The sequence below is a fragment of the Lathamus discolor genome, chromosome 4 (assembly GCF_037157495.1).
Source record: "Lathamus discolor isolate bLatDis1 chromosome 4, bLatDis1.hap1, whole genome shotgun sequence".
Classification (NCBI taxonomy): Eukaryota; Metazoa; Chordata; class Aves; order Psittaciformes; family Psittacidae; genus Lathamus; species Lathamus discolor.
In genome coordinates this window covers 45,565,876-45,588,636 of record NC_088887.1, presented here as the reverse complement: position 1 = coordinate 45,588,636, position 22,761 = coordinate 45,565,876, and the positions used below count along the sequence as shown (strand labels likewise).

Sequence of the window (22,761 nt, the reverse complement as noted above, 5' to 3'; positions counted from 1 at the left end):
ACATGCCAACAGGGTCTGTCCTAAGCATGTAAGTCTATTACATTCTGGAGTAAGACAAACCTCCCTTACATCTTCATTTTCTGAGATCATAGATCTGTCTGTCCACTTTGTGACACTAGTGGTCAGTTGCAATATATTGCTTTTAGAAGAAAATAACCTAGAGGCTACCAAAGTAAAGATGAGCCTTTATAATTAACCTGGTGTGAATTGGAACTATGAAAGCAAAAATCTAGGGTACTGCTCACAGTTTCAATGTGGAATTGATTCCTCAGTGACTGCTTACTAGCAATATCATTGCATTCAAACCAAGGACAGACAGGCACTGAAAAAGATGTAATGTATAGGGATAATTTAATGTCATGTATAGGGATAAGGTAACTTCTAATTTTAATTGTGGTTCTCTTTCTTTCCTACCTCAGTCTTTAATTTCCGAATGGTCACAGTTGTATAATTCTGCCTTTAAAGTGGTTTAGTATTCTTTTTGAAGGGAATATGCCAGCATAAATTGACACGATAAAGGGATCCATGTGTGATTGCAAAGAGGTGAAGAACAAATCAGGAGGGTCTTCTCCTCATTTAAATTAGTTAGGTGTATTTGACTTCCTGGAGGAGAGTGAGTTAGTTAAAAAAAAAAACAGACCCCCCCCCATTAAAAACAAACAAACAAAAAAAAACAAACAACCCAAACCAAAACCAAGTAACCAAAAAAAAAAAAAACAAACCACCTAACAAACCCAAATACCCAAAACCAAGCCCCCCCCCCAAAAAAAAAAAACAAAAAACCACCACAAAACCAGAAGCAAGTGTTAATTTTTTTTTTTTTAACTAAACTTTTGCCTGTGACATAAATTAGCCTTTAGCTATGGAGAGAGGGGGATACAATTCTGCTTATGTTTTATTGATTAAGATTTTTGTACCCTTCCTCTTTTGTTCAGTCATGTATTTTAGTTAAAATACCCATCTGTAGGTAACAGGGCTCTTTTTCTTCAGCTGCACCCCTCCTGTATTGGCTGCCTATTGACAAAAGTGGGAAAAACACAGATCAGTTACTAGCAAAGTATCTTCTTTTACTAAAAGTAATTTTCAGAAGACCATAAACTCTTAAGATGGCAGTGCTGATTAATACCACTGTTGATTTCAGAAATCTTCATGGGAGTTAGCATGACTGAAAGCAAGTTAGCAAGTCTGAAGGCATCTGGTGCTGTGTTCTGACAGGCTATAGCCTTGGTAGTATTAAAATGGCAACTCTTGCTATCTGTCCTCCTGTGTACTCAGAACAGCAACACAAGTTAACTGAGGCATTAGTGCCACCAGCTGATGCTGTAATTTAAGTGGAGAGTTAATGAACGAAGAGCAGCTGTCTTCATACAGTGAGGTATGATAGTTGTGCCATTTAAGTATCTTGGTCATGACTGCACTCTGAACAGAGTTTGTGAAATGATTCTGTTTAATGGTATTGAAAGCAGTCTTTTGAAGGATTTCTTTTAGCTAGATTGTCTCACCAGCCTATTGTAGAGTTCTGGTGCATGGGTAGCTGAATGCATATGATCGTGGAATGCGCAGGACTGAATGAAGGTAGAATAAACAAACAGGATCTGGAGCCTTTTCTGTCCACAAGGATAGTTTTTAGAGACTCCTATTAACAGGGTAGAATTTTCGCACATAGCATCTCTTTTCTGCCACTGGATTGCAATTCAAGTTGTGTTCACAACAGCTCTAATTGTCTGTAGTAGAGCATGCTCTGCCACAAGCAGGGAGTGCTGTGAAGCAGACATAACTGTTCCAGAGCATGGCAGCTGAGTGGGAATGGGAACTGAGCAAGAGGAATGTCCATAAGGAGGAAAGAGGGGATGGCTCCTCATTCTTTGACTTGTGGCTGCTTTGAAGCCTGTCTGGAAGCAGTTGATGTCTCATGACTAGTGAGTGCACTGAAGGACTTAAAAAAAAAAAAAAAAAAAAAAAAAAAAAGTAAATTGCCAAATTTCAGCCAAATTTGTAGACTGCCAAAACTTGAACAGTAGACAAGTTTGCCCTTTTTTAACATTATAAATTTGAGATAGTCATGTGATTTGGATAGGGAGAAAGAAGGGAAACTGACAGCTCCAGTTGTAGGCTCATTTTTTGAAGTTTTAGGGCTCATAGTGTTTTAAGTGACATACAATTTGTATTACTTTTTGAAGGGTGGATCTGCTCTATAGCTATGTAACTGCCCACAGAAAATTGTAAACTAAAGCTCACAGTTGCCAAGCCTGTTTCATTTGAGTAGAAGTCTGTGTACATTTCTATAAACTTTGTGAGCTTAATATAGAATAGAACACATGCGGTCAGGACTGTCAGGAATAAGTAGTGCAGAGAGAAGGCTTTGGTGCCTGGAGAACTTTTCAACCTTCAGCAAAAGAATATGTATTTAATATATTTTAAAATACGTTGAATGAACTGGGAGAAGAGGTGCAAACTGACAGTGCTTTGTGAAAACAGCTCCTGTTGCGGGTCTGAAGAAGCTCAGAGCAGCAGGTTTAGGGGCAGAATGATTTGTCTTTGTACCTCTTAGTTTCCTCCTGTGTTTTGTTTTGTTGTCATGCCCACATCAACAGGTGCCTGGTGTAAATTTGCCTGTAAGCCAGCTGACCTATTTCTTCTCTGCAACCCTCATCAGTGGTGTGATACATGAAGTCGGCCATGGGGTGGCAGCTATTCGGTAATACAAATTACTTTTCTCTTGCTATGTGCTAACAAAGCCTAATATTCCAGAGCATTTACTTGCAGGTGAATGTTGTTAGCATTGCTTCAGTTTATCTAAAGAGTCTGTTTATTCTGTATTTCATATCTTTCTTAGATTTTAAGTTTGGGTGTTCAGTCAGGATAGAGTTTTGATACAGCGTCTATTCTACAGATATGAAAGGACTTCTACGTTGCAATTACACCACACTGCATCAGGTTTAAAAGAATACTTCTTTTAAGTGTTGTTTTTCACACAGCAATTATATTTCTGCAGCTGTAGCCCTTAAAGTGGACCCATGTGGTATTACACAATGGTACTTTAAAATAGATTTAAAATTTATTTGTTTAAACATAGCCTTTGGAGTGGCATATGAAGAGGCTGAAGCAGTAATTCAGTTGAATGTCATTTGCCCTGTTAATCTCAGTGATTTGTTAATTTTGATCAAAGACAATATTTTTAATGTCACTTCACTATGATGATTACTTCACAAAAAAGTTATTTGACATGGTTAGTCATTGCTGTCAGGTGACACTTTAGAAGGTTAAGTGGTGGTTACTGAGGCTGATATTCAGGTGTTCTCTGCATTTCTCGTGGACATAATTATGAGCACAAAGCCCTAAGTTGTTTCTGTAATCTTCCTGAGTGTAGGGAGTCATAACTGCATTTTAACCCATTACTACATTTTTATAACACCAAAAGTTTTCAGTTAAGGGGGTGGGTTTGGACCCTCTGTGTTTTTTCATGCTCTATTTGTCTTTCAGCTTTTTTTCTCCTAATACAAGGATTTTTCTGTAGAGGATGAAGCTCTTGCTCTTGCTCATCTTCATCCCATCACAGGAAGAAGCGACAACATTTCCTTTCTTTCAAAGTACCTTCACATGCTGCTGGCTAACTGCACATAAGCCAGGAGTAACTGTAAAGCTCTTTTTAAGTAAAATGAATAATTTTTATACCTTAGTGGTGTGATATCTTCATTCAAGACCCTGAGCAAAGGCTGTTAATGTTCACATTTGGGTTAAGTTTTTGTCCAAAAAATTATTCCCAGTTATTTCCAGGGGAAAAAATTAGTTTGTTCAATGCACATTGCAGCTGCTGTTTTGTGCTTGACTGGTTTTTTTTTTCTTCAGTCCTACCACACGTTGGCTGTGTGTTGCTGTTACAGTCAGTCCTCAGGGTTTAGGCTTTACTAAATAGCTGTGCTGTGGGCAAATACTATTATTCTGGCAAATCACTTTGGCTCCCTGAAATTGAATACAGTTTTGCCAACTTCAGTTCACAATAGTATTGGCTGTGAACTAAAGAGCTGAGAATATTTGAGCCTTAGCTTTGTCAAGGCTTGTGCCAAAAAAGCCTTTTTCTTCTTCCCCTCTGTACCTCCTTTCCAAGTCATGAAATTATGCATTAGATTGCATTAATTGGTAGCATGGGTAGGTCTGATGAGTTAACTCCAGGGAATTAATGTATTACTTCATTCTGATGAATTTGTATAATTCTGTATCATCTTTTATTGTATGTGCATAATAAATAAATGTGAATAAATAAAATGCTATGCCCAGTGTAGTGTCTCTGTAAAGATACAAGATTAGCTGATATGTGCTTGTTTTGTCGTGGAACGTGATTGTCTTGGAATAATAATTGGAATGTAATTGTCTTGGAATATGGTTGTCATGCCTCTATTGGTGCCTTATGAAATTTCTGGGTTCATAAAATCTTTATATAGTTATTTCAAAAAGTGCCGTTTAAATGCAATTGTAAAACCTCTGAAAAATGTTTATGTTATCTGTATGATAGCATCAGCTACTAATATATTTAAATCGCATTTGTCCTTTTAACCTCCTGACTTGTTTTCATTTTATCAAATGAAAATTTCCCTCATTTTTTTAGTTATTCAGGAGAAACAGAAATTATAAATACCAGAAATCAATAAGTGTTCCTTTAAGAGGAAAGCAATTGCTTCTTCCAGATAATTTTTCATTGATTAGTTTGAAACTGCATCCTACAAGCTGCTATTTCTTTACTTAAAAGAAAAATCCCCCAAATGTTTAAGTGAAAATAGTTTGTTTCAGGGTGGTTTCTTCTTTTTTTGTTTTGTTTTAGTTTTTGTTGTGGTGGTTGTTGTTGTTTTGTGGGGTTTTTTAAGTATTTTATGTGTTGCTGTTACCAGGAGACAGAAAAGAAGTTGAATTTATCCTGTATCTTTTACTGGGCTCACAAATGTGTGCTACTTAAAAGTGACAACTACTGTAGAAAACATCCTTTAGTTTAATTATCTTTCAGTTGTTGGTATTGCGAAAAAAAGTTAGTTTTCTAGTTATAATTTTAGTTGTTCTCATTATCAAAAATATGTGCTGTGTAGAATCTCTCAGTTTTTCTTTTGTTTGCAGTAGCACCACTTCATTGTTATTTTCTTTTCTTAAGAGAACAAGTACGATTTAATGGATTTGGGATTTTCATCTTTGTTGTCTATCCTGGAGCATTTGTTGAGCTCTTCACAACCCACTTGCAACTGATATCTCCAGTCCAGCAACTAAGGATATTTTGTGCAGGTAATAGTTGGTGCTTTTTTACTAAACCTTTGCTTAGCACTGTTAACTTACTCTACAGGCATTATTTGTGAATTCTTGATGGAGAATTGAAGGTTTGAAATGAAGAAGTACAAAAGCTTGTATTTACCTAAAGGTGATCCTTCTGCTCTGAACATATATTGTAATTACAGAAAATCATTTGATCATTACTGTCCATACTGTGCTGTTTTCTGAAGGAGAGAGATGTCAGTTTCTAGCAGTTTAAATGAGTACTGGTTTCCTGTCATGAAAAATGTTACTATATATCCTAGATCTAATTCAGATCAGCTGTGCATAAGAAAATTGCAGTTGTGTGTTGTACAGCCTAAGTAGCAAGGTCTTGGAGCATGCAAGCTGGAAAATAACTCAACCAGGAGACTGGTGGTATGAGAACATGACTTGCTGTCACAGGTGAACACCTTTGAGCAATACACTACCGCTTTCTGCAATAGGAGCAACGTATTATGTGATTTTTTTCAATAGTATTGTGAGTGATTTTCAGTGACATTTGAGTTCTATTATTATACAGGTCACTGTGTTTTGGTGTTGCCATCAAGGGGAAATAAAGGCTAAAACACCAGCATCCAAAGAGAATCATAGCTTGTGGCTGCAAATAAGCACCAAGTGTTTTTGGTTTGATGCTTTTGAAGTCTCTGGCTACTGGGAAGTAGAGCCCTATTGCTGTGGAAAGTTAGACTGAGACTGTATTATCCTACATGAACCATGTGTGTTACTGATTTCTAGAGACAAATGTGGTTCCCGGATTACTGAAAGACAGACAGAAAAATTAGCATCTTGGTTTAGTTCTTGGAGAAGTAGGATAGCAGCCAGCCTGGTGTAATGTTTAGACATTAACATTGTTTCTTGAACATTGTAACTAAAACATTATATAGAAGGGTTTAGGCTGGGCATACAGAAGCCATTAGGAAAGCGTATTTTCAAGCTTTCGTAAATCAAGTAAATGATGGTAAAAGTTAGGTAAGTAAATATATCTATATTCCAAATACCCTAATGAACCAAAACCATTCACTGCAATAGGCTAACTTCCTTGATGCCTTGTGTCAATTTCCATTTCCAGCTACTGTGAGCAGAACTGCAAGAGAAGACATACCAATTTTCAAAATGGGTTGTTTGCCTACATTGCTGTGAAATCATCTAGAAAAATTAGATTATGAGGTGTAACAGAAAATAATTGCTTGCATATTTTTGATAACAAGCAAACATCTATACTTTTTCAGGTTTCTTGGGGAATCAGATACAGGGTAATACAAGGTAGGAACAAGTGTATTGCAATACTGGTTTGGCATCAGTGGCTTGTTACCAGTTAGGTATAGCACATATATGCTTTTTTTGTTTGTTTTTTACAGCTAATGATAATGTTTCATAACTAGGATGTTTGATAATCATAAAACGTGATACTCGGTAAACTTGACACAGGTTTTTTTAAATTGTCAGAGCAGTTGAATGAATGTGTTCTCACTGTTCTGAAGATCTGAGTTTCCAGAGGCTTGCTTTCAGACTTTTGTATGGCAGCGAAGTAAAAGAAACAGAGTGGAGAATGACATGGAATATTCCTTTTGTAATCCACCTATGCTCTGGAGATTAAAGAGTATATTTATTGTACAGCAGATGGCATCATGAGTTCAAGAATAGTGAATGAGTGTTCTTGTAAGACTTGTGATATTTTTAGCACTAATTCAATGCTCAGTAGATAAAAAGTGCTTCTGTACTGCACTTTATTATAATTCAAACTTTTGTACTATTTTTTAGATCCTTTTTAATGTGTTTTGTGTTGTCTTTAACAGGAAAAAGTTGAAAGAGTTTTTAAACTTAATTTTTAAAAAATTATTAATAATTAATAAAGCCATTATTTTAAGTTATTTTAAGGGCTGGGTAAAGTGTCCCTTTTTAAATATAAGGAATTAGGTATCCACGGATGAGGCTGTTTCAGCAAAATGAAACTGCTTGTATACGCAGCAGTGTGCCTCTACAGTTATTTTAAGCCTGTTTATTTTCTGTGGATCACCTGGGATGAATTTGAAGCCTTTCTATTTTAGACTTTTCTCCTGTATTCCACACAGCAAACTGTAGATGATGGTTCTAAAGCCCATGTTTTCCTAGCAGTTTGAAAGTATTCATGTCACCCTCTAGCAGTTCCATCACCTCATTTTTTATTATTTAAGGGTTTTTTTCCAGTTTACTCTCTATAGCGGTCACACTGTTACAAATGAATTTTGTTTTGGTCTTTGATTTTTATCCTTCGTTAAGCTGTTGAGCTGAAAAAAAAAGTCTTTTAAGATAAAAAGTTTAAAGCAATAAAGGTAACACATTTACCTAATACTTTTGGGTTTGTTGCACTTGTGTGTGTGCGCAAGATAAAGAGAACTGATTTCTGAAACATTTCATCTATCTGATTACCTTTCAAAGGGATATGATTAAAAACTATAGAAAGGGAAAACACATTAAGAAGCATCTACTATGGGAAATGGCAAAAAACCCTTAGTTAAAGTACTCCAAAAATGTCTCTCGTTTCTGCAGCATTAGAAATGTAAAAGACAACCAGGTGACACGTAGAAATAACCAGGGGAACTAAGAGTCTGCCATATTTTATGATTCCTGTGTTATATGCAGTGCAAGAAAGATATATTTACTTTAGTTCCTGTCTTGTAACTGCACTGTAAATACAGAACTGACTCAAACCCCTCTTAACAAGATGAAGCATTACAAAAAGGAAATAAGGAGTCTTTGACACTGAAAAGTTTTCCTGCAGTGGTCATACGAAATGTTTGACCAAGAACACAAAATAAATGAGAAAATCTGTATAGTACTGGACGTTGAAGGAAGCCAAGCACGTCTTAGGATACTGGTTCATTTCTTCCTATGGAGAACAGCGTACTTTAAAAATTGCAGTTGCAAATATGTTGCCCAGAATAATGTGGTGGGAAATGCTGATTGCACAACTCAGTTTCTTGATGTGGTTTTAGGTCCAGATTTTCTTGTAGAAGAAGCTTTTTTTCAAATAATTTTCTAAACTTGTTTGGCACATATGCATGTAATTATTTTCATTGGTACAATGGAGATAACCATGAAAAATACTGAACTGCAGCTAAATTTCAGACACCTTGCAGAGCAGGACAAACAGTATTTATTCACATGTATGACCAGTTATTAAGATTTTTAAATGTAAGTTTGTTGTGGTAGGAGGTGACAAGTAATGCATTTCATTCTCCTGATGTTTTAATATCTATGATTGATCTGTAGATAGAAACTGTAGATCGAAACTGTAGTTTAAGTATTGATTCAGAAGCCCAGTTTTTCTTCTGGATACTCTACCTACTACATACTTAGAAAAGTAGTGACATGATGAAATGTCAATATGGTAGAATGACACCTTAAAAATAAACTTAACCTCTTTTCTGATAGTGTAATTCTCAGAGGCTCGGAGGCTTCTCTAAAACTTCCCTACAAAGTGACATCATAGAAATTTAAGTTTGTAAAGTAATGTACATACTCTTTCATGCCTCTGGTCAAAAATTAACTTTTCATCCATTCTTACAGTAATCATTTCAGGAAAGTTGATTCTAAGGTGACTGTAGAAACTTGCATTTCAAAGCCACCTTTCTGTCATTATTGTTTACTTATTCTTTTTTTTCCTTCTTTTTAGGAGTGTGGCATAATTTTGTTCTTGGTGTTGCAAGTTTCATGGTCCTGTTTCTGCTGCCAGCCATTCTTTTCCCTTTCTATTACACGGGTGTTGGGGCACTTGTCACTGAAGTTGCAGAGGTAAGAAAAGATCTTTACTGTTTTCATATTCCTTGCTTTGTGACCTGAGAGTACCTGTATCTCTTATCATCACAATCAGATTTGGTCAGTGCAGCACTCTGCAGAGTCTAATATATTGCGCTGTTTGTCTGCTTGACGTTTCCTTCTCAGTCACATGTGTTTTAGTATTAATAAATGAAGGAACATGGCATGAATAATTAGAGACTATTCGTCATGCTAAAAATCTGTTTAGACATTTGAGATGAGTTTGCAGCCTCTTTCGGTTTTGTTTGTTTTATTTTAACTTCTTTTCAATATTGGCACCAAGTAAATCTACTGGAAACTACATTATCACTCTAATTATTGCTAACTGGTTTAAATGTTAAAGATTATTTTGAGCTGATTTACTTGCTTGTTTGGTCAGCTGAAAGAAAGTAGAGAGAGACTGCTGCGATTCTGGAAAGGACTGATTTTTTTTCTGACTTAATCAAACACCACACAGTTGAACAGCACAGCTGAAAGTATTCAGTCTTCCTTGGATCTCAAAATGAACTGCTATGACTCAGGATAGAGTGACATTTATTATGCTTTATACCCTTGAAAGTATAGGTTCAGCCTGCTGTGTTGAAAGATTCAGTGTATTAATTTAAACTACTTGAACTTAAAATGGTAGGAAAACCCACAGTGTATTCACTTGTATGAAAATAATTTCTCCAGTTCCAGTCCCTGGAACACATGGAGACTTGTCCTTTTCTTTTTCTTTGGACTAAAAAAGTTACTATTTGTAGAGGATATTGGTTTTGAAATGCTGTATCATAAGTTGAAATAATCAGTTCTAGTGGAGCCTGAGATACTATCTTTCTCTGGAAATAGTGTCTTAACCTAAAGATTTCATGGCTATTTGGCAGAACTGTAAAAAAAATCCTTGTTGTTTTAACTGTAATAATATGACCAACTTGACTGTTTCTTCTCAGGATTCTCCTGCCAATGGACCAAGAGGTCTTTTTGTGGGAGACCTTGTCACTAATCTGCAAGACTGCCCAGTTTATAATGTGGAAGACTGGAATTCCTGTCTGGGAGACATTTCAGAGAAGTCACAGGTTGGCTACTGTGTAAGTGCAGCCACCCTACAGCAATTAAGCTTTCCAGCTAGAGGTATGACTTTAGGTGCTCTCTTCATTATTTTGTATTGTAATTTTATCATGTCTTGATGACTGTTTTGAATGTAGGATATGTTGGTGAGGACAGATTTCTCCTAAGTTGAGTCTGCTATCCTGTCTTAAGCATTTAGCAATATGCCATTCTATTTTGTGAAACCTGAAAGTGAGGAAGAAGTAGGTAGAAGACAGAAGAATTTCTCTAGTCTTCCAGTCACCCTATACAAACATCCCTTATGACGTGAATAAGGAAATTTGCCTCTTCGGGATACTGCATAACTTGGTTATTAGCAGTAATAGAATTATCTCCTCTATTTTTAGTTCAGTTATATGGATCAACTCAGTGATCTTTTACAGATGTAAATTCCACGTATTACCTTACTGCTTTGATCAGCATGACATTACAAATTGTATGGCTTAACCCAATGATGTGCTTTATTATGGCCACTTACTCTGATCTGTCTCACTATGAGGGTTTTAAGTTTCATGTGCTTCGTCAATCTCACAGTGTCTTTGCCCATAAACTTCGTTTTGTCTGGACTGCACATATTGCTTCTGCAAGTCAGTCTGTTTCCTTCTGTTTTCGTTTATACATTAGAGTGCTTGCTGCTGTAACAGTTCACCCCTTAGAAACAAAAAAAAACTGAACTAAACTAGAACAATAAACAAAAACTTAGTAGAACAAAAAAGAACAGTCAAGTTAAATTGGCTGAATGTCTTGTGACATGTCCTAAAGCTCTCTAAAGTTTGTTTCATGCAAGCATCCATAAAGACTGAATTACAAAGGTAAGGGGCTACCAAGAAAATATTTGCAAAATTTTCAGGAGTCCTAAGTGGCTGATAGCTGGCCTAGGCTTCAAACTTTTGCATTGCCCTGGAAAATAGTAAAGTCTGGTTTGTACTGAGCAAAATCTATATGATGCTGTTCAGAGCTTTAAAACTGTCACTGCGTTTGTTTCATCATGCTGAAGTAAACAGGGGGTCAGGCAGCTCAACTACCCATGTTTTTTGATGTATTATAGTTACATTGTGAGACCAAAAAGGTAATTTATCTTTCTTTCTAGTATGTAAGGAAAGTAATCTTACAACTGGAATATTTAAACAAGATAAATATTTAAACAGGAAACTAGTGAAGTATAGGTAAGATCCTGCTTTTGGAGAGCTAGCAGTTTGGATTATCCTTCTGAAGAGGAGGGCAACTTTGACACATGCTTTCAGCTGGGCAGCTATGGCAAGGAAGAATCAATTCTTAGATTCTGTAGGTATATATGCTCTGATTCTGCTATTCTATGAAATGCAATTTCAGAGTTATGAATAATAAAACTGCATATTCTACAGCTGAACTAGTCTTGTTTAGATTGAAATACTAGAAACTTAATACTGGAGACTCGATATTGCTTGCAAGCTTGGTTGCTGTATTGTGTTAGCAGCCCATTGTCCCACTGCTGCATTCTAATCAGACCAGTCTGTCTGCATTTTCAGAGTAATAAAGCCTCCAGCAGTGAGAAATATTCCTCCTAAATTAAGTGAACTCTGTTCAATCTGTAGCAGCTGTCATTTGTCAAAATCTTGACAGTTCACAACTTGACATAAATACTGAATATCAATGAAAATGTATCTAGGAAATGGACCCTATCTACTTGACCATAAAACAAATGGAGAGTAAACTATTTGAGTATGAAGCTAGACAGAAAACAGTGCCCCAAGGACCTTCTTGAAATTAAAAAAAATGTTTTCAATGTAGTTCATAAGGAAACTAGTTTCATGGTCATTCACTATTAAAAAATACATATTTTCTCAAGGGAGGTGTGTTGCCTACCAGAGGCTCGGATCAGAGATGTTGTAGAGAGGCTGCCTGGCCTAGTAAGTCCCACTGACTATTACCCACTTCTAGTCATCCATGTGGGTGCTAGTGATATAGATAGTAGCCCAGAGAACATTAAGAAGGACTACAGAGCCCTGGGAGAGGTGGTTAGGGGCTTTGGAGCTTAGGCAGTCTTTTCATCAATTCTCCAGGATAAAGGGGAGGAACTTAAAAAGGCTAGGAGGATTGGCCAGGTTAATAAATGGTTAGATCAGTGGTGCCATAGTCAGGGGGTTTGGGTATTTAAAACATGGCACTCTATATGGGAGGCCAGGTCTGCTGGAGGCTGCTGGAACTGGTCTGACGAAGGGGAAGAGAGGTTTTGGTAGGAGGCTTGCCAGGCTGGTCAAGGCAGCTTTAAACTAGATGTGTTCAGGGGAGGGGAACATCATTCCATCCCAACACTCCCAGTCAGTTGCCAGCACCTATAATAAATACTTGGAGCGATGTAGAGATATTTCAGCCACTCCAGCCAATGAGCCAGCTTCATTTGGAGCTTGGCTCAGATGCCTCTATACAAACGCGCATAGTATGGGGAACAAACGAGAGGAATTAAGAGATGCGTGCATGTCTATGGGGATATGATATAACTGGTATCCTAGAAACATGGTGGGATGGCTCCTGTGACTGGAGTGTCGGAACAGAAGGTTGCAGGCTCTTTAGAAAAGACAAGCCCGGCAGACGGGAAGGGGGAGTTGCTATTTATGTTAGGGATAGGGTGGAGAGCATGGAACTCTGTCTGGGGACAGGTGAGCAGTCAACAGAGAGTTTGTGGGTCAGGGTTAAAGGGAGAACAATGATGGAGGACATTACTGTGGGGATCTGTTACAGACAGCCTGATCAAGAGGACTCTGTGGATGAAGCACTCTACAGACAGATAGGAAAAGCCTCACGCTCACACGCCCTTGTTCCCATGGGGGACTTCAACCACCCTGATATCTATTGGAGGGACAGCACAGCCTGGCACAAGCAGTCCAGGAGGTTCCTCGATTGTGTGGAAGACAACTTCCTTCTGCAAGTAATAGAGGAGCCGACAAGGAGAGGTGCCAGGCTTGCCCTCATGCTCACCAACAGGGAAGGGCTGGTTGGAAATGTGACTCTCCAGGGCAGCCTTGGTTGCAGCGATCATGGGATGGTCGAGTTCGAGATCCGCAGAACAGTGAGAAGGGCACACAGCAAGCTCACTGCCCTGGACTTCAAGAGAGCAGACTTTGGCCTCCTCAGGAAACTGCTTAGTAAGGTTCCATGGGATATAGCCCTAGAGAGGGGTGCCCAATACTGTTGGTTGATATTCAAGGATCACCTGCTACAAGCTCATCCTAACTAGAAGGAAGTGCAGCAGGAGGGCCAGGAGACCTCCTTGGATGGATAAGGAGCTGCTGAGGAAAATTTGAAGGAAAAAAGAAGCTCATAAAAGGTGGAAGAAAGCACAGGGGGCCTGGGAAGAATATAGGGATGTTGTTTGGGAAGCTAGGGACCAGGTTAGGAAAGCTAAGGCCCAGTTAGAATTAAACTTTGCTAGGGATGTTCAGGATAGCAGGAAGGGATTCTGTAGGTACGTAATGAATAAAAGACAGTCAAGAGACAACGTGGGCCCTCTGCAGAAGCTATCAGGAGAACTGGCTACACAGGATGTGGAGAAGGCTGAGCTTCTGAATGACTTCTTCGCCTCAGTCTTCACTGGCAAATGCTCTGACCACACCACCCAAGTTTTGGAAGGCAGACGCAGGGACTGTGAGAATGAAGACCTTGGGCCCACTGCGGGAGAGGATCTGGTTTGAGACCATCTTAAGAACCTGAAAGTGCACAAGTCCATGGGACCTGATGAAATCCATCCACGGGTCCTGAAGGAGCTGGCGAATGAAGTTGCTAAGCCACTGGCCATCTTATTTAAAAAATCATGGCAGTCAGGTGAAGTTCCCAACAACTGGAAAAAGGGAAATATAACCCCCATTTTCAAGAAGGGGAAAATGGATGACCCAGGGAGCTATAGACCAGTCAGTCTCACCTCTGTGCCTGGCAAGATCTTGGAGCAGATTCTCCTGGAAGGCATGCTAAGGCACATGAAAATCAACGAGGTGCTTGGTGACAGCCAGCATGGCTTCACTAAGGGGAAATCCTGCCTGACCAATTTGGTGGCCTTCTATGATGGGGCTACAGAACTGATGGACAGGGGTAAAGCAGTTGATGTCATCTACCTGGACTTGTGCAAAGCGTTCGACACTGTCCCACACAACATCCTTTTCTCTAAATTGGAGAGATATCAATTTGATGGATGGACCACTCGGTGGATAAAGAACTGGCTGGATGCCGCACACAAAGAGTTGTGGTCAATGGCTCAATGTCTGTCTGGAGACCAGTAATGAGTGGTGTCCCTCAGGGGTTGGTGTTGGGACCAGTTTTGTTCAACATCTTTGTCGGTGACATGGACAGTGGGATTGAGTGCACCCTCAGCAAGTTTGCCGATGACACCAAGCTGTGTGGTCCGGTTGATACGCTGGAGGGAAGGGATGCCATCCAGAGGGACCTTGACATGCTTGTGAGGTGGGCTGATGTCAACCTTATGAAGTTCAACCATGACAAGTGCAAGGTCCTACACCTGGGTTGGAGCAATCCCAGGCACAGCTACAGATTGGGCAAAGAAGAGATTCAGAGCGGCCCTGCAGAGAAGGACTTGGGGGTGCTGGTTGATGAGAAAATGAACATGAGCCGGCTTCAGTGTGCGCTCACAGCCCAGAAAGCCAACCGTATCCTGGGCTGCATCAAAAGGCTCAGAACACTACAGTGGTAGATCCCCAGTATCTCAAGGGAATTTATGAAGATGAAAAAATCAGTATGTGACATAGTGAAATCAGGTGACATTCATACATGTAAGTGGTGAAGCTTATTCTTAGTTATGACTGAACCACAGCCTAGGCTGTGTGAATTGCTGTGATTCTTGGGGGCCACAGAATGATTGTTTGACTTGATGCAGACTGATTTATTTTCAGTTAATTGCTAGAATATTCATCATTTGCTGTATGTCTGTGTTCTTTAGTCTATAGAAGACTCGATGGCACAGTTGAATGTTGTAGTAACAACAGCCTCACAGACATTTGCTTTTCATATAGCAATAACTTGGACAGCCAACTGGTAAGTTATGTAAACTGCTAATTTGTATTTTTTTTTCATGTGAAATTATTTAAATTAAATTAGTAATATTTACCAACATTTATGCAGCATACTTAAGTGTTTAAGAGTATCTACAGTTTTGTAGTAAGGGTGTGTATGTATGTGTATGTTATTCTCCCCATCTAGAGCTTTAAAAAGCCAAAATATTAGAAATTATTTTTCCCATGACCATTCAGGAATTCTCTGGAAGAATCAGAAAAGATCTTATACCCCTCATTCCTTTAGGCAGAAAGACCTCTCTCCCATTTTCACCACTGGATGCAGAATATTAGTGAGAAAAACAACTTTTGAGAACAGTGTGAAATTGCTTCTTTTGGTGCTTCAGTCTTAAAGGTACTGAGCACTACAAGCAAAGCAAAGCACTAGATTATGTATTCAGTTATCTGAAGCCAGCAGGTCTGGTCACTGGCATAAAACTAAAAACATGGAAGAGAAGGTCCGAGGGATTGCCCAGTTTCTCAAATCAGAGCCTCTATTTGATTCGTTTTTCACCATGTTGATTTTCTTTTAACATGTGGAACCCTATGAAGTTTGTCAGCAGGATTTTGACTTACTCTCTTCAAGGTGCAGAAAAGTTTATTAAAGTACATGATCCAGATTGACAGTGATGGAATCTTTCTAACAGTTCTCTTTACAAGAAAAAGCACAAGTATCAACTGTGTAAACTTTTCTACACATACCAGTTCGTCATTGTTCTGAAGATTTGTGATAAATACCTAAAGAAAGGGAAATAAGTAAATTCCTACATCTGCTATGTTTACAGTTTCTGTGATGGTAAACTTCCAGCTCCAGGGAGGTTTTGTTGTATTTAGCCACTAAGAATTGAGCCTAGAGCAGCAGTTCATTTGAAATATATCCGTGGCTGGTAACATCCTGGAGTTCAGCAAGATTTGATAAATCACTACCCCACTGAGTTTTGACATTCTTAAGCTCATGACTGCTTCTTAGGAACAGAAAAGAAATGAAAGCATCCAGAAGCCTATGACTTTCAAGTGTCCTTAGACAGGCTGTGGGGTTTTGAACAATTATTTTAAACAGTCTTTGCAGTGCTATACAGCAGTATTTGAAAGTGTGCCCTCTTCCCCTCATTAGAATAGACAGAGCTTGTATTAAAGTTAATGGAGAGTGTCTGACACTCACGCATCTACAGGGAGTGTAACTATTGGGCTAAAAAGGAAGAAAATCCTTTTTTTTTTTTTTTTCCAAAAGGCAAACAGTAGACGAAGAACTTTTCCTTGCTTGTGTTTTAAGAACAAAAGGAAAACTGTCACTGAGCTTTTACAAGAGACATGAGGGAGGAAACTAATTTCCTGTTCCTTTCTGCTGTACTCTCTTTTGGCCTGTGGGGAGCAAGAAAGATCTGGTCTTTCAGCCTGCAGAGTGAAACAGCTGAGAATGGTTTCTTAGCTGCCCCACTGTTGGTAGGTTGGTTTGCTGAACATAAGGTTTTCGTCAGCCAAATAAGGTTTTAAATCAATGAAGACTAAAACTTTTTGAACAGTTAGTCGCTCGTGTGTTGATGCAGGCTCTGTTCATTAAAAATCACTGACCCGTGTTCAGATGCCTTGATTTTTTTGTGGTGCGTGTGCGTACATTTTTAAAAACAGCTTTTACTCTGGTACATGTGCACAGCCTCTTTTCCACATTCCACCAAAAATGGAATGACAGGTTGAGCTATGTGTCAGTTAGAGGTTCTGAAGGATTTGACAAAACCCTCAAAAAATAAGATTTCAGCTCTTCATGGGCTGGTAGTATATCAGTGAGCCACTTCCTTTGCTTTGAAAAGGAATATGTGGTACCTTTTATTTTGATCTGTTGGGAAATACCTTTACATTTTATAACCTTTTTAAATGCCCTTTACAGTATGCCTGTCTGCCAGCACGAAAAGTTATTGAAGCCAGCAAAGTTTGTCGAACCAACGTGGACTGCCAGAAGGACTTTGTTCCTAGTTTTTGTGTGACTCCTTCTTTAGAGAACCAAACAAGGCTAATCAGGGTAAAACATCCACCCCATATTGACATGCTGTATGTAGGACACCCCATGCATCTTCAGTATACAGGTTGGTATTATTTATTAAAATGGTTCAACAAAAAAAAAGATTTATATTGTGGTTTACTTTGCCTGGCTGCTTGTACAAGGTTTTGGAGTGCTTGTCAGTTAACTTGTTTAATGCAGAATCCATTTCTTGTTACAGCCAGTGGAGAGACATGGACTGCTCAGGCCTAAAATGAAATGTGCACAGTGCAATGAGTTACAAAGGTAATAGAAACCATATGTGAGATGGTTGGTCTGTTTAGGGTGGTTTTTTTTCAGAAGAGTATGAAAGGGCTATTTCTATAGCGGATCTCACTCAGGTTAGTCACAGGAACCAGCCACCTACATTTTCCTAACACATAAACTTCTCAGAATGATACTGTAAAATCTCTAGGGCATCTTACTCTTAACACTTTGCCTGGAATATTAGCATGAGTGCTTACATCACACCTAATATCCCAAGTGTCTGTGACAGATTCCCATAACTACCAAGCCACAAGTACAGTCACAACATATTTTTTTCCTGATTATTTTTTCGAGTACTCTAAATTAAGTAACATGTTACAGTTTAGTTTCTGACTGCCTTTGAAATGGACTATGGCTGTCTGTTAGGCAAGCTTATATTCTTGAGCCAGGTAGAGTAAAAAGTAATTCTGCTCTTGGAGCAAGCATGGGAAGAAAGAACAAACACATCTACATCCCTACTTTGTAGCTTCAGTGGCATGTTGAAAATTAGCTTCAGATGGGCTTAAAAAAGCATGAAGCATTAAACTGTTGTCCCTTCCTGTGAGGAACCTGTCTGTGCCTCACAGACAGCTATACCTCGCAGGGGGAGATTTTGCTTCAGACATCTTGAAGTACATCCTTAACAAGGCATGGTATTTTTCTGACTTAAGTACAAAAGTGCTTTTGAAACAGTAACGAAATCTGGTAGTGTAAATCCATTAGCATTATTGCATAAACATATGTTCAGTTAATCTGTCAGTCATCTTTCTGTGCTGGTCATATTTTTAAGCCCAAAATATGATCTCTTCACTTGTTATTTCTGCTCTCTTGCCATTTAGGAGGAAAATGTTGTTCATCTGTGTATCATTAACACACAGTTCTATATTTGGTGGCATCTATTCCAAATGCAGCAACAAATTTTAAGAATAGAGTTTGATAATTATTATAAGTTCCCTTCCTTGGTCTCTAACAATACAAACTTTTGTTCTCTTTTCCAATATGTTGGAGTGATGGAGTTTTTGTCAGTGTTTCCTGTTGAACAGTAATTCTGTAAAACAGTTGAACCTGTATTTCTTTCAGAAGTCAGAAAAAAATGTTATTTGATCTGAAGAGGTAGTTTTACTTTAAGAAGTTACTGTGTGAAAATGCAATTTACAGTATATTTACAGGAATATAATTCTAAAGTGGTTTACTGTACCCTGGGAATTGCACATTGGATGTGTTAATTTCAAAGCTAGAAGCTTGACTTCATTGTGAACTTTGCTGCGAATGCAACCTATGCACTGTGTTTGTCTTAGAAAAGAAACAGAGCTAAAATTATGGGATCCTGTCTTGGGCAGCAGGTAGTCTACTGTACTATCATAAAGTCCCATGTATTCCAATGAAACAGCTTCTAAATATTTCAGACTTAACTTTGCACTGTACAACACTGGCTTTGGACCATCAGGTTTGGTTTTGGTTTTGGGGTTTTTTTCCCCCAAATATGACTGATCAGAATGTGGTAACCATTTTTATTACAGTTAAGAAAGGAAAATAATTTCTTCTTCTGTTGTGTGTGTGATTTTTGAAACAGTGAATGCATTTTAGTGAAAGGAAAATAATTTCTTCCTTTACTGTGTGAATTTTGAAACAGGAATATGTTTTAGTGAAATGTTTTATGCTTTAATGTGATCTTTCTACCTGCAGGAAACATTACTTTTTAGAGTGGTGCTACATTTAATACACAACCTAATATGGGAGTTGCATTAGTGTGTACTATGACTTTACTTTCTCTAGAAATGTCACTACAGTAATGTTTGAAAAACATTCTAAGATTATTGCATGCATTATTTTCTACTTAGGTTTGTACTGTTGTCATGATAGCCCTGCTATATGGAGAAGAAGTAATTATTTCATATTTTTTCATTTGAAACTAGCTTCCAGACACAATATTTCAAAAAAGCAAAACACAACACAACCACAAAATAAAAAAAAAACCAACAAAAACAACCCCCGCCCAAAAACCAAAAACAAAACAATCCTGTAAAGAATCATAATCCTAAATGAACTTACACTGCTGGAGATTTGGCCAAAACTAAAACAGAAGGAATGATTAGGAATGGACACATTAGGAATGTTTAGGATGGACACATTAATTAATCCATTCTAATAGCCTTCTCTCTGTAAAAAGTACCAATGTAATAAAATGTAAACTCATACCATAGGTTTAATTCATATGGAATTACTCAAGATTTTTAGACTTTTACTGTAGGCCAGTTATGCTCTAGAGGCTTTCCCTGTGTTGGACAGGTGACGTGTAAGATTGAAATGGAGAGCCCTGTCATTATTACCACTCAGCTCTGCAGTGTTTCTTCTCTATTTTGTGAGGGTTTTTATTCTTTCGTGTAATTTCTGGTGTTGCAAAATCATGGCATCCTTCTCTGGGCCTTGTTGGTTAGGAAGAATACTGTGGCTAACATTCGCATTTGGAATTACACTGTTTGAGGGAAGATCATATCCCTGAAAGTTCCTGTATCTGCATTGCCCATCAAGGATCAAAACCTGCATTTCCTTCATGAAAAGAAGATGGAACTTAAAAGATGATTTCCCCAAACTGGACAAGTCTTCTACTTCTGTTGTATCTAAATCTTCTAAAAAAAAAACCCCAAACACTTCCTAGCTTTGGGGAGTTTTTTTAGTCAATAACAGCCTTAACCCTGATGGAGGGTCTGTCTGCTACAGTGTGGTTTCTCAGTATTTCCATGCTTGTTTTCCTTTATTGCTGAAGATGATCCTGCTTTGCTTTCAACCTATATTTAAAGGATTGCATGTTCTGGAGACCACACAGAAATAATCTCATGCCATACTGTCCCTCTCCTCCATAACATCCATGCTCTTAACCCCATGAAGAACTTTTGAAAAGCTCTTTGGTCAACCTAGTCTCCAAATCACTTCTAATTAAAGTTGTGTCCCTTGTGCATTCTTCTCAATATTTGTGAACACTATCTAGTATTAGCTGACAAAAGAAATGTTAATTCCAGGTCAAAGAATTGCTTAATGGGAGTGGGAAAACAATGACTATTTTGTTTTCACCCAGCCTCATTGCTGTTCACCTCTTCCCAGCAGTGTCTTTTGAAGACAAGGCTGGAGAACATAATTTCTGTAATTCTTGCGTTATTTGTTGAAGGGCAGATTTGCCTGCTGTCATTAGGTCTGATCCATTACAGCCACTACGTTCATTCATTGCCTCATATTACAATGTCTAGAGCTCAGTCCAGTATCTTCCTGAAGAGTTGTTTTGTGTTTTGAGTATTGCTTTGGCAGCAAGGTTTGGAGTTTAGATCCATGTCTAGCAGCTGTCAGTGACAACAAAAAGGGAAGGAGATGAGTGATCCGTTCTCAATGTAGGAATCTCAGTCCATTCATGTTCAGGGTGGTAGCTTGTTAGTGGCCATTAGGTGTTTGTCAAGAGGCAGTCAAGCTTTGAAATTACAGTATACTGTCTTTTGAAGCCTTTGAATACAGTGGCTGCCTCAGCTATTTTGCTATTTTGGCTCTTGAACAAGAGGTCTGATCAGATGTTCTGATACCAGCCTTCAGCTTGATGAGTTGTTTTCTTTGGATGTCACTTGACTTGGATGCCTCTGACTTTCTGAACTGGGTGGTGTCCAGGATTTCTATTATGTTCTTCACTTACTAGTCCAACAGACTTATTTTCTCTCAGTTCCCCTAAATCAAAGGTCTTTCTTAAGCTAAGGTAAATGAGGGAACATGATTTTCAAGCTGTCTTGGCATAGCTATGGCAAGTTTGGTGTTGGAAAGTTCTCTGCTTGTTGCCACACCAAACCATTCTCTGTTTTGGGACTCCTTGCTTTCCAAATCTCTCCATCCTATGGTGTGCTTGCTGGTTGGACTCATCACAAGGGGCTTTATTATCAGAAGAAAATGTGTTTATTTGACTGAATGGACCAGTTTTCTGCCAGTATCACCTTTGGAACTACTTTCCCCTCATCTTTATTCCAATGTGCTTGAATTGTTTATTGAACCTGAAGAAATCTGGTTCTCGCTCTTAGCTAAGATATACTTAAGAGCACTTTCGGTATGTTACTAGTGCTCTGAGTTTCCCAGTATTCTCTTAGCCTATGATTTTAAAATTTCTCAAGGAGTGGATTAAATTTTTCCTTTTCCAAGGGATGTTTGTATTGAGTGGGATTTGAACTCTCCCTTTCACATATATCCATGGAGACGGTATTTCTTTTCCTAAAACTTTTCCCCAGGCTGTTAGAGAAAATTCAGCCCGTTGCTCCTGGCCTCAGTTCGCATCCAAAGCTTTTCTTTAGGGACAGAGTGACTATTGTTGATACCGTGCAAGCTCATCCTTAAGGTAATTTTCTAATTCTGCCTTAATTTACTGATACCTCTTCCTTTTGGGGATAAGACTCTGCTATCCGATGAATGGAGCCTTCTAGAAGGAAGGATGCTTTTCTTACAGCTGTCACAGAACTAAGGCTTTCAAATGGTCCCTGAGGCTGGCAAACAGAGACTGCTGTTTACATTGAAAGACTGTGTCAAGACTTTTTATGAGACAACCCAGATGGAGCATCCCTGTACTAAGAGAGTGCACTCCAGGAGGCCTCAAGCTACCTCAGTTTTCTTTGAGGAGTCTCTCTTAACATTTGACATACAGTCAGCTGAAGCTTCAAAGAAGTTACAGTACCAAAGAAGTGTTTCAAGGTCATGTGGTGCTTGACGCTGCAATTTTCCAGTTAGTATTTGTATGAAAGATGCTGAGCCCTGTCTCACAGCTTTTTAATACTAAGTTCCATCTTGGAGTCATGGTCACTCATCTGAAGACAGAAAAAGAAGCAACTTATGTACTGGCTAACTGGTGTTGTGTAGTGCAGCTGTGCATCATAGAATCATAGAGTGGTTTGGGCTGGAAGGGACCTTAAAGATCATCTAGTTCCAACCCCCTTGCCATGGGCAGGGACACCTTCCACTAGACCAGGTTGCTCCAAGCCCCATCCAGTCTGGCCTTGAACACTGCCAGGGATGGGACAGCCACATGATCTCCTAGCTGTCACTTTCTGAGAGTGACTGCAGAATTCTGCACCCTATCTGCCCCCACTCTTCTACACAGTGAAGTCAGCCTCATGTCAAGGGTTCGTCCGCAGGTATTGCAAGAAAATTTTCTGGCCTTCCGAGAAAGTACACGTGTGCACTCACAGTATGAATGTACACATGTGGACCGCATATGTTGGGAAAAGTCTGGTAGCTATAATC

General features: G+C 38.7%; 1 protein-coding gene across 3 annotated transcripts in view; it reads left to right on the top strand.

Annotated features, from left to right (window-relative positions):
• MBTPS2 (membrane bound transcription factor peptidase, site 2) overlaps positions 1-22,761 on the top strand; it is a 51,792-nt gene that overhangs the window by 8,734 nt on the left and 20,297 nt on the right. For 2 of the 3 annotated variants that reach the window (XM_065677298.1, XM_065677297.1), the window contains exons 4-10: positions 2,595-2,698; positions 5,141-5,268; positions 8,951-9,069; positions 10,023-10,203; positions 15,107-15,201; positions 17,104-17,299; positions 17,435-17,499. In XM_065677298.1, the coding sequence (XP_065533370.1) occupies positions 2,595-2,698; positions 5,141-5,268; positions 8,951-9,069; positions 10,023-10,203; positions 15,107-15,201; positions 17,104-17,299; positions 17,435-17,466 (855 nt within the window). In that variant the 3' untranslated portion in view covers positions 17,467-17,499. The remainder of the gene's footprint in view (positions 1-2,594; positions 2,699-5,140; positions 5,269-8,950; positions 9,070-10,022; positions 10,204-15,106; positions 15,202-17,103; positions 17,300-17,434; positions 17,500-22,761) is intronic. The other variant, XM_065677296.1, reaches the window with a different exon arrangement.